Source organism: Lampetra planeri, chromosome 3 (genome assembly GCF_965212315.1).
Source record: "Lampetra planeri chromosome 3, kcLamPlan1.2.h2, whole genome shotgun sequence".
In the NCBI taxonomy this organism is placed as follows: domain Eukaryota; kingdom Metazoa; phylum Chordata; class Hyperoartia; order Petromyzontiformes; family Petromyzontidae; genus Lampetra; species Lampetra planeri.
In genome coordinates, this window is record NC_136109.1 from 9,340,323 (window position 1) to 9,351,628 (window position 11,306).

Genomic DNA, 11,306 nt, shown 5'->3' on the forward strand with positions numbered 1-11,306 from the left:
GTGTGTGTGCTGTGTGTGTACTGTGTGTGTGTACTGTGTGTGTGTGCTGTGTGTGTGTACTGTGTGTGTGCTGTGTGTGTGCTGTGTGTGTACTGTGTGTGTGTACTGTGTGTGTGTGCTGTGTGTGTACTGTGTGTGTGCTGTGTGTGTACTGTGTGTGTGTACTGTGTGTGTGTACTGTGTGTGTACTGTGTGTGCTGTGTGTGTACTGTGTGTGTGTGCTGTGTGTGTGTGCTGTGTGTGTGCTGTGTGTGTACTGTGTGTGTGTACTGTGTGTGTGTGCTGTGTGTGTGTGCTATGTGTGTGTCTGCACTGTGGTTGTGTGTGTACTGTGTGTGTGTGCTGTGTGTATGCTGTGTGTGTACTGTGTGTGTGTGCTGTGTGTACTGTGTGTGTACTGTGTGTGTACTGTGTGTGTACTGTGTGTGTGTGCTGTGTGTGTGCTGTGTGTGTGTACTGTGTGTGTGCTGTGTGTGTGTACTGTGTGTGTGCTGTGTGTGTGCTGTGTGTATGCTGTGTGTGTACTGTGTGTATGCTGTGTGTGTGTACTGTGTGTGTACTGTGTGTGTGTGCTGTGTGTATGCTGTGTGTGTACTGTGTGTATGCTGTGTGTGTGTGCTGTGTGTGTGCTGTGTGTATGCTGTGTGTGTACTGTGTGTATGCTGTGTGTGTGTGCTGTGTGTGTACTGTGTGTGTGTGTGCTGTGTGTGTACTGTGTGTATGCTGTGTGTGTGTACTGTGTGTGCGTGCTGTGTGTGTGCTGTGTGTGTGCTGTGTGTGCTGTGTGTGTACTGTGTGTGTGCTGTGTGTGTGCTGTGTGTGTGTGCTGTGTGTGTGCTGTGTGTGTATGCTGTGTGTGTACTGTGTGTATGCTTTGTGTGTGTACTGTGTGTGTGTGCTGTGTGTGTGCTGTGTGTGTGTGCTGTGTGTGTGTGCTGTGTGTGTACTGTGTGTGTGCTGTGTGTGTGCTGTGTGTGTGTCTGCACTGTGGTTGTGTGTGTACTGTGTGTGTGCTGTGTGTGTGTACTGTGTGTGTACTGTGTGTGTGTGCTGTGTGTGTGCTGTGTGTATGCTGTGTGTGTGTACTGTGTGTGTACTGTGTGTGTGTGCTGTGTGTATGCTGTGTGTGTGTACTGTGTGTGTACTGTGTGTGTGTGCTGTGTGTGTGCTGTGTGTGTGTGTGCTGTGTGTGTGTGCTGTGTGTGTGTGTACTGTGTGTGTGTCTGCACTATGGTTGTGTGTGTACTATGTGGGGAGCGGTGGTGCAGCGGTTAGCGCTACGACCCCAGTTTGATTCTCGCTCACGCCCAGGACCTGAACCGGTCCTGGGCCTCCTCCCCTAGGTCGGCTCGGCCTCAAATGAGTTCCTGGTGCGGTGGTGGAGTAGACATTGCCACTGGGGAGACAAAGGCGGCCGGGCGTGGTGGTGCTGGCCACCCACCCCCTCGTGTGCCACACTAGGTACTGCTGCTACTGGGGCCGTCCATAAATGACGTCACGCACCTGGGGGAGGGGGGGGGGTCAGACATTTGTGACGATGTGTGTGACGAGAGGGGAAGGGGGTGTTTGAGAAATGTGACGTCACGTTAAAATGCTGCAACTTTATAAATAAATGTAGACAGCACTTTCTACTTAATTAAATATATTTTGTTGTTTTTGTTTGGGTTTGGTGACGCCAGTCACGTTCAGAAGCTTTCGAGAATTCACTTTTGTGGGTCGGGGTCCGGCCACACGACACCGTGTTATAGCAGCGCTCGGTTCACGTTAGCAAGTTTCACTTTAGAAATCCCTCTCGGGGATCAACTTATCCCGTCATCGTTGTTGTCGTAATCATCATCGTCGTAATCATTGTCTCGAGTGAAAGCGTCTTTCGTGACTGCAGCAGGGATTCATCTTCTTGGTTCTTTCGGTAAAGTCACGTAGAAGGGAAGTAATAAAATAATTAAAATATAAAACATAATAAAATAATTCTCACGACGTTTCGGCCACAACGCAAGCAGCCGTCCTCAGGTGAAGAACAGGTCTGTCGGAAAGACAGCGTCTGAATGTCTCCCCGACAGACCTGGTCTTCACCTGAGGACGGCTGCTTGCGTTGTGGCCGAAACGTCGTGAGAATTATTTTATTATGTTTTATTTTTTATTACTTCACTTCTACGTGACTTTACCGAAAGAACCAAGAAGATGAATCCCTGCTGTCACGAAAGCTTTAAATCGAAATTTTATCATGTTTTATTTTTATTATTTTATTATTTCCATTCTACGTGACTTTACCGAAAGAACCAAGAAGATGAATCCCTGCTGCAGTCACGAAAGCTTTAAATCGAAAAAGAAAGCTGAAACTCGCCGAGTCCAAGAAACGGTTTCCCGCACGGGCAGGAGGCCGATTCGAAAAGCTCCCAGAGCCTCCGTAACTCTTTTTAAATCCTTTATATTAAGTTCACTTGCTTGCTTGCACGCTTACGACCGTGCAAATCTTTCGGTCGTTTTTTAACCCACTTCCCGTGATCCAATCGAGCTGACATTTTCCACACAGACTCGTTGTGCGTGACAATTAATGTTCGTGAAATTTTCCAAAACTTTACTCTTTTTAGGACAAAAATATTATATTTAATTACCAATTGCTTAATGCTGCCATGCAATCATCTGACCCATAGGTGGCAGCAATCTCAAGCCAGAGGACGAGAGGACTCTAGCCGCCACGCATATAAAGGATTTAGAGTGAAAAACTTTGTTTTTACGGGTTATACTTGTTCAAAACCTCGCCTCCTCCGCACAACCCGGTCCCAACCAGGATGGCGAACGTCCTGATGCCCCCCGAGCCGACGGACGACTTCCCGGCGTGGCTGGAGGCGCAGGGCGTGAACGAGGAGGTGGCCCGGGCCATGGACTCGGAGCTGGGCATCCGGGACTACGGGGTCCTGCGCGCCTGCGTCGGAGACGGCCTCGTGCGTGCCGAGCTGCTGGCCGCGGCGCGCGACCGCCTGCCCTTCGGCTTCTACGCCGTGCTGCGGCAGGTGGTGAAAGCCCTGCGGGGCGACGGGCACCACCACGACGATGCGGCCGCCTCCTACCCGGGCGACGTGACGCTGGGAGGGCTGGTGGACGCGCTGCTCGCTCTGCTCGGCGGCCTCAACCGCGAGCTTCTGCAATGCGTGCGGCGGCTGGGGGAGCTGGACCTGCTCAAGTTTGCCGACGCCGGGAGCGGCGACGCCGGGAGCGGTGACGACGCGGCGGCAGCGGAGGAGGAAGAGATGGCGGACGAAATGGAGCACCGTGGCAAAGCCGGTGAATTAGGCCTCGCGATCACGCTGCTGTGTGTGTGTGTGTTCAAGTCTGTGTGTTTGTGTTCAAGTCTGTGTGTGTGTTTGTGTTCAAGTGTGTGTGTGTCTGTTTGTGTTCAAGTTTGTGTGTGTGTTTGTGTTCAAGTCTGTGTGTGTGTTTGTGTTCAAGTCTGTGTGTGTGTTTGTGTTCAAGTCTGTGTGTGTGTTTGTGTTCAAGTCTGTGTGTGTGTTTGTGTTCAAGTCTGTGTGTGTGTTTGTGTTCAAGTCTGTGTGTGTGTTTGTGTTCAAGTTTGTGTGTGTGTTTGTGTTCAAGTCTGTGTGTGTGTTTGTGTTCAAGTCTGTGTGTGTGTTTGTGTTCAAGTCTGTGTGTGTGTTTGTGTTCAAGTCTGTGTGTGTGTTCAAGTCTGTGTGTGTGTTTGTGTTCAAGTCTGTGTGTGTGTTTGTGTTCAAGTCTGTGTGTGTGTTTGTGTTCAAGTCTGTGTGTGTGTTTGTGTTCAAGTCTGTGTGTGTGTTTGTGTTCAAGTCTGTGTGTGTGTTTGTGTTCAAGTCTGTGTGTGTGTTTGTGTTCAAGTTTGTGTGTGTGTTTGTGTTCAAGTCTGTGTGTGTGTTTGTGTTCAAGTCTGTGTGTGTGTTTGTGTTCAAGTCTGTGTGTGTGTTTGTGTTCAAGTCTGTGTGTGTGTTTGTGTTCAAGTCTGTGTGTGTGTTTGTGTTCAAGTCTGTGTGTGTGTTTGTGTTCAAGTCTGTGTGTGTGTTTGTGTTCAAGTCTGTGTGTGTGTTTGTGTTCAAGTCTGTGTGTGTGTTTGTGTTCAAGTCTGTGTGTGTGTTTGTGTTCAAGTCTGTGTGTGTGTGTTTGTGTTCAAGTCTGTGTGTGTGTTTGTGTTCAAGTCTGTGTGTGTGTTTGTGTTCAAGTCTGTGTGTGTGTTTGTGTTCAAGTCTGTGTGTGTGTTTGTGTTCAAGTCTGTGTGTGTGTTTGTGTTCAAGTCTGTGTGTGTCTGTGTTCAAGTCTGTGTGCGTGTTTATGTTCAAGTCTGTGTGTGTGTTTGTGTTCAAGTCTGTGTGTGTGTTTTTTGTTCAAGTCTGTGTGTGTGTTTGTATTCAAGTATGTGTGTGTGTTTGTGTTCAAGTATGTGTGTGTGTTTGTGTTCAAGTCTGTGTGTCTGTGTTAAAGTCTGTGTGTGTGTTTGTGTTCAAGTCTGTGTGTGTGTCTGTGTTCAAGTCTGTGTGTGTGTTTGTGTTCAAGTCTGTGTGTTTGTGTTCAAGTCTGTGTGTGTGTCTGTGTTCAAGTCTGTGTGTGTGTGTGTTCAAGTCTGTGTGTGTGTCTGTGTTCAAGTCTGTGTGTGTGTCTGTGTTCAAGTCTGTGTGTCTGTGTTAAAGTCTGTGTGTGTGTTTGTGTTCAAGTCTGTGTGTGTGTTCAAGTCTGTGTGTGTGTCTGTGTTCAAGTCTGTGTGTCTGTGTTCAAGTCTGTGTGTGTGTCTGTGTTCAAGTCTGTGTGTGTCTGTGTTCAAGTCTGTGTGTGTGTCTGTGTTCAAGTCTGTGTGTGTGTCTGTGTTCAAGTCTGTGTGTTTGTGTTCAAGTCTGTGTGTGTGTCTGTGTTCAAGTCTGTGTGTGTCTGTGTTCAAGTCTGTGTGTGTGTCTGTGTTCAAGTCTGTGTGTGTGTTTGTGTTCAAGTCTGTGTGTGTGTTTGTGTTCAAGTCTGTGTGTGTGTTTGTGTTCAAGTCTGTGTGTGTGTTCAAGTCTGTGTGTGTGTTTGTGTTCAAGTCTGTGTGTGTGTCTGTGTTCAAGTATGTGTGTGTGTCTGTGTTCAAGTCTGTGTGTGTGTCTGTGTTCAAGTCTGTGTGTGTGTCTGTGTTCAAGTCTGTGTGTGTGTTTGTGTTCAAGTCTGTGTGTGTGTCTGTGTTCAAGTATGTGTGTGTGTCTGTGTTCAAGTCTGTGTGTGTGTCTGTGTTCAAGTCTGTGTGTGTGTCTGTGTTCAAGTCTGTGTGTGTGTTTGTGTTCAAGTCTGTGTGTGTGTCTGTGTTCAAGTCTGTGTGTGTGTTTGTGTTCAAGTCTGTGTGTGTTTGTGTTCAAGTCTGTGTGTGTGTTTGTGTTCAAGTCTGTGTGTGTCTGTGTTCAAGTCTGTGTGCGTGTTTATGTTCAAGTCTGTGTGTGTGTTTGTGTTCAAGTCTGTGTGTGTGTTTTTTGTTCAAGTCTGTGTGTGTGTTTGTATTCAAGTATGTGTGTGTGTTTGTGTTCAAGTATGTGTGTGTGTTTGTGTTCAAGTCTGTGTGTCTGTGTTAAAGTCTGTGTGTGTGTTTGTGTTCAAGTCTGTGTGTGTGTCTGTGTTCAACTCTGTGTGTGTGTTTGTGTTCAAGTCTGTGTGTTTGTGTTCAAGTCTGTGTGTGTGTCTGTGTTCAAGTCTGTGTGTGTGTGTGTTCAAGTCTGTGTGTGTGTCTGTGTTCAAGTCTGTGTGTGTGTCTGTGTTCAAGTCTGTGTGTCTGTGTTAAAGTCTGTGTGTGTGTTTGTGTTCAAGTCTGTGTGTGTGTTCAAGTCTGTGTGTGTGTCTGTGTTCAAGTCTGTGTGTCTGTGTTCAAGTCTGTGTGTGTGTCTGTGTTCAAGTCTGTGTGTGTCTGTGTTCAAGTCTGTGTGTGTGTCTGTGTTCAAGTCTGTGTGTGTGTCTGTGTTCAAGTCTGTGTGTTTGTGTTCAAGTCTGTGTGTGTGTCTGTGTTCAAGTCTGTGTGTGTCTGTGTTCAAGTCTATGTGTGTGTCTGTGTTCAAGTCTGTGTGTGTGTTTGTGTTCAAGTCTGTGTGTGTGTTTGTGTTCAAGTCTGTGTGTGTGTTTGTGTTCAAGTATGTGTGTGTGTCTGTGTTCAAGTCTGTGTGTGTGTTTGTGTTCAAGTCTGTGTGTGTGTTTGTGTTCAAGTCTGTGTGTGTGTTCAAGTCTGTGTGTGTGTTTGTGTTCAAGTCTGTGTGTGTGTCTGTGTTCAAGTATGTGTGTGTGTCTGTGTTCAAGTCTGTGTGTGTGTCTGTGTTCAAGTCTGTGTGTGTGTCTGTGTTCAAGTCTGTGTGTGTGTCTGTGTTCAAGTCTGTGTGTGTGTTTGTGTTCAAGTCTGTGTGTGTGTCTGTGTTCAAGTATGTGTGTGTGTCTGTGTTCAAGTCTGTGTGTGTGTCTGTGTTCAAGTCTGTGTGTGTGTCTGTGTTCAAGTCTGTGTGTGTGTTTGTGTTCAAGTCTGTGTGTGTGTCTGTGTTCAAGTCTGTGTGTTTGTGTTCAAGTTTGTGTGTGTGTGTGTTCAAGTCTGTGTGTGTGTCTGTGTTCAAGTCTGTGTGTGTGTCTGTGTTCAAGTCTGTGTGTGTCTGTGTTCAAGTCTGTGTGTGTGTGTCGTCGGGAGGCGTTGACACATCCTAGGAGGGTGTTTTGGTGTCTCGTTAGGAGAGCCGCCACCATCGCCGCCTTCCCCTCCGCGCGTGGACACGTTCGGCAGCTCGGCTCTCGAGGTCCACACGATCAAGACGGAGACCTGCCCAGGTAACCCACAGCACCACCCTGCACCTCCCCTCGGCCACGGAAGGCTACGTACGGTGTGAAAGAAGTTCCGTGTACGTGAACGTGCGTACGTACGTGCACGTACGTACGCACGCAGAGACCCCCACAGTCGCCCAGACTCGTAGACCCACAGAGACACCCATAGAGACATCCATAAACCCATAGAGACACCCATAAACCCATATAGACACCCATAGACCCATAGAGACACCCATAGAGACACCCATAAACCCATAGAGACACCCATAGAGAAACCCATAGAGACACCATAGAGACCCACAGAGATGGCACCCATAAATCCATAGAGACCCAAAGAGACCCATACAGACCTACAGAGACCTATAGAGACCCACAGAGATGGCACCCATAAATCCATAGAGACCCAAAGAGACCCATACAGACCAACAGAGACCTATAGAGACCCACAGAGATGTCACCCATAAATCCATAGAGACCCAAAGAGACCCATACAGACCTACAGAGACCTATAGAGACCCACAGAGATGGCACCCATAAATCCATAGAGACCCAAAGAGACCCATACAGACCAACAGAAACCTATAGAGACCCACAGAGATGACACCTGGTGACCCGGGTTCGATACCCGCTCACGGCCAACACCAGTGACGATTAATCTGAACCGGTCCCGGGCCTCCCCTAGGTGGACTCAGCCTCAAATGAGTACCTGGTGCGATGTGTAAACATCGCCGCTAGGGAGACAAAGGCGGTCGGACGTGGTGCTGGCCACCCACCCCCTCGTGTGCCGTTCCGGCCTTCATAGGTGCTCGCTAACAGCACTTGCCCCTACAGTCTGTTAAGGCTATACGGGGGATCTTTGTCTGTGTCTCTGTGTGTGTCTCTGTGTGTGTATATGTGTCTCTGTGTGTGTGTGTCTCTGTGTGTATCTGTGTGTGTCTCTGTGTGTGTATATGTGTCTCTGTGTGTGTGTGTGTCTCTGTATGTGTATCTGTGTGTGTCTCTGTGTGTGTCTGTGTGTGTCTCTGTGTGTGTCTCTGTGTGTGTGTCTGTGTGTGTCTCTGTGTGTGTCTCTGTGTGTGTCTCTGTGTGTGTATATGTGTCTCTGTGTGTATGTCTCTGTGTATATATATATATCTGTGTGTGTCTCTCTCCGTGTGTGTGTGTCTCTGTGTGTGTGTCTCTGTGTGTCTCTGTGTGTGTGTGTCTGTGTGTGTGTGTATCTGTGTGTCCGGCAAAACAACCTCCTACCTCCTCGCGGTGCCGGACGGGCAACACTGTCGTGGGCAGTGCTGTGGGGGGAGGGCCAATGCCCATTGGCCTCTCCCCTCATGGCGTCTGTGACCACCACAGTGGCTAAACGGGGGCTCTGGACGGGTGCGAGGGGCTGGTAACCCCTCGACCTTCAATTAACCACCACTAAACTACGAATTAAACATAAACCTGTAACTAATAAGCTTGTGCCGGAGGCCCCGGGGGGTCAGGCTTTTATGACGTCTCCTGGCCAAACCCCATTTGGCGGAGCCAGGAGATTGAATTTTCACCCTCGGGGCTCCTCCAGAAACAACGAAAAACCATTGCGGATGGCCACGTGGAATGTTCGAACGCTCACTGCGGAGGAGAGGCTGCCACTCCTCTGTCGGGAGCTGGACCGGTACCGCCTGGATCTTTGTGGCATTCAGAAGGTCCGGTGGACCGGTTCTGGATCCTGCCACCATGAGGGGTGGACAGTCCTCTACTCGGGGCAGGAGACTGCCAAACAACAGGGTGTGGCTCTTCTTCTGAACAAAAGAATGAAGGGGACGTGGGAGCGTGGCGGTGAGGTGTGGGAAGCTGTAAGCCCCAGGATACTTTGGGCTCGCCTTCCCATCAATCAGAGGCGAGGAGTGGTGGTCGTGGTTACTTATGCCCCCACCGAAGACGAACATCCGTGGAGGGATGCAGGCAAAGCCGATGAGTCAGACGCTTTCTATGACCTCCTGTCACAGGTGCTGGCTAAAGTGGCCACTCGGGACAGAGTCATCTTGTTGGGTGACTTCAATGCCCGAGTTGGTCATGATGCTGGCACCTGGTCTGGAGTGATTGGAAGGCATGGGCCAGATCAGCTCAATAATAACGGTAGGAGGCTGCTAGATTTTTGTGCAGCCCATGGGCTTGTAGTTACCAACACGCTCTTCCGGCATCGGCGCATCCACACAACATCATGGATACATGCCGGGTCCAAGCAAGAACATCTGCTGGAATACATAGTGACGGACCAGCGGATGCGAGCCCATGTCCTTGACACCAGGACCTACCGTGGAGTTGATCTGCCCTCTGACCATCGACTAGTCATCTGTAAGATGCGCCTGCCATTTTTCCACTCCGGTGGTGGGTGTACACCCAGGACCCCATTCAAACCAAAAGTGGCCTGGTCTCAGTTAGCTGATGAAAGTTGCAAGCGAGAATTTCATCATCGCTTGCAGCTGGGGTTGGCATCGTCCCCCACTCCACCTGATGTCGAGGGTAAATGGGCGAGGTTTAAGACTGTGACTCATGCAGCTGCAATGGCTGCTTTGGGTACGCGGTCCAGACCTCCCCAGAAACCCTGGCTGACAGAGGAGGTGTTCAGGTTAATTGAGAAAAAGCGACAGGCCCACTCTCATTGCCTACAGCATCCCACGTCAGAGAATGAGGAGGTTTACCGCAGCCTTCGCTCGGAGGTTCGGAGAGCCGTAAGGCGCTGTAAGGATGGGTGGTGGTCGCGGGTTGCTGAGGAGATGGAGTCTGCCTCAGTGGCCCGCGATCACAAATCACTTTTTAACTCCATCAAAAAAGTAACCTGCAGCGCCACACCTATTACCATCATTAGAGGAAAAAACGGTGATCCAATCTCCGACCCCCAGGAACAGGTTTGCAGATTTGCTGAGCATTTCTGTGAGGTCCTGGGGGAGGGAAAATCTCTCAGCCAGGAAAACATCATGGCACAAAGTGGGGATAACCCTGCTGAGGCTGCGGTGCCTCAAATATTGGAAGAGGTCACCCCCTGTGAGTGGCTGGCTGAGGTGCCAGCTGTTGAGGAAGTACTGAGGGCGATCCGGAGTCTGAGACCAGGGAAGGCACCGGGCAGAGATGATCTCCCAAGCGAAATGCTGAGGGAGGGTGGCGTTTGTGCACAGACTGCCCTATATGACATCATAACAACAGTCTGGACCACTGGCCGGGTTCCGCAGGACTGGAAGGATGCCCTGGTGGTCCCCCTCTTTAAGAAGGGGGACCGTACCGACTGTAACAACTACAGGGGCATCTCACTCCTCAGTGTGCCGGGAAAGGTCCTGGCAAGGATTATTCAACATCGCCTTGCTAGGCACGCTGAGGAGAGGCTTGCGGAGCCCCAATGCGGTTTCAGGAAAGGGCGGTCCTGCACAGATGCCATATTTTCTGTCCGTCTGCTACAGCAGAGGTGTAGGGAATTCCAAAAAGACCTACATCTCTGCTTTATTGACCTGGTCAAGGCCTATGATACCATCAGTAGGACTGGGCTCTGGGTTGTTCTTCGTGCTTTCGGAGTCCCTGACCCTCTGCTCACGATCATTAAGGACCTTCATGATGGTGAGCGGGCCCGGGTAAAACTACGTAGCCGGGAGTCGGAGCCTTTCCCTGTACACCTTGGGGTGCGACAGGGATGTCCTCTGGCTCCCACATTATTTAACATCTATTTCGACTGCGTAGTTCGTGAAGCCTTCAATAGCTGTACCGGGGGAATTTCCATTTGGTACAGATATAATGGGAGGCTGATCGACGCCCGGGTGCGATCAAGGGATGGCTCCCTATTGGTCAACCACGTTATGTATGCCGATGATTTGGTAATAGCTGCTCATTCAGAAGAGGAGTTGGAGACGCTGCTGCTGAGACTGGAGCATGCCACTAAGAGGTGGGGCCTTACCATCAGCCCCACCAAAACTAAGCACCTGCCTGGGTATTTTGTACCATCGGACACTCCACCCCCACAACTCCCAATTGGTGATGGGGCAGTTGTGGAGAGAGTGGAGAGTTTCCCATACCTGGGCAGTGTGCTTATGACCGGCTCCAGTTTATCAGCAGAGGTCTCACTCCGAATCAGTCGAGCGGCAATATCTTTTCATCGGTTGCGTAACGCTGTGTGGAAGCTTCCTGGTCTGTCGCTCCGCACGAAGCTTCAGGTCTTCTCGGCCACGGTCATTCCCTCCCTTCTCTACGCTTGCGAAACGTGGACCCCCCTAGTGGAGCATCTTCGCCGGTTGGAAACATTTAGGCTGGCCTGCCTACGATCCATCCTGGGTTTAACCAGGCTGGATTGTGTGAGGAGCTCACAAGTCCTTGAAAGATCTGGGCAAAGTCCCATCAGTGAGCTCCTCCGGCAGGCAAGGCTGCGTTGGCTGGGTCATGTAGCCCGCATGCCCAGCCACCGCATGCCTAAACAGCTTTTGTTCGGCCGGATCGAGGGGGCTAAACGGGCGCGGCACGGGCTGGAGAAGAGATGGAGTGATGTGGTACAGGAGGATGTGGAG

The 11,306-nt window shown here is 50.1% G+C and overlaps 1 protein-coding gene across 2 annotated transcripts in view; it reads left to right on the forward strand.

The window, feature by feature from the left end:
* The first annotated feature begins 2,683 nt into the window (after positions 1 to 2,683).
* LOC144717280 (uncharacterized) overlaps positions 2,684 to 11,306 on the forward strand; it is a 16,171-nt gene continuing 7,548 nt past the window's right edge. Inside the window, exons 1-2 of one of the 2 annotated variants that reach the window (XM_078592709.1) lie at positions 2,684 to 3,285; positions 6,688 to 6,783. In XM_078592709.1, the coding sequence (XP_078448835.1) occupies positions 2,793 to 3,285; positions 6,688 to 6,783 (589 nt within the window). In that variant the 5' untranslated portion in view covers positions 2,684 to 2,792. The remainder of the gene's footprint in view (positions 3,286 to 6,687; positions 6,784 to 11,306) is intronic. The other variant, XM_078592706.1, reaches the window with a different exon arrangement.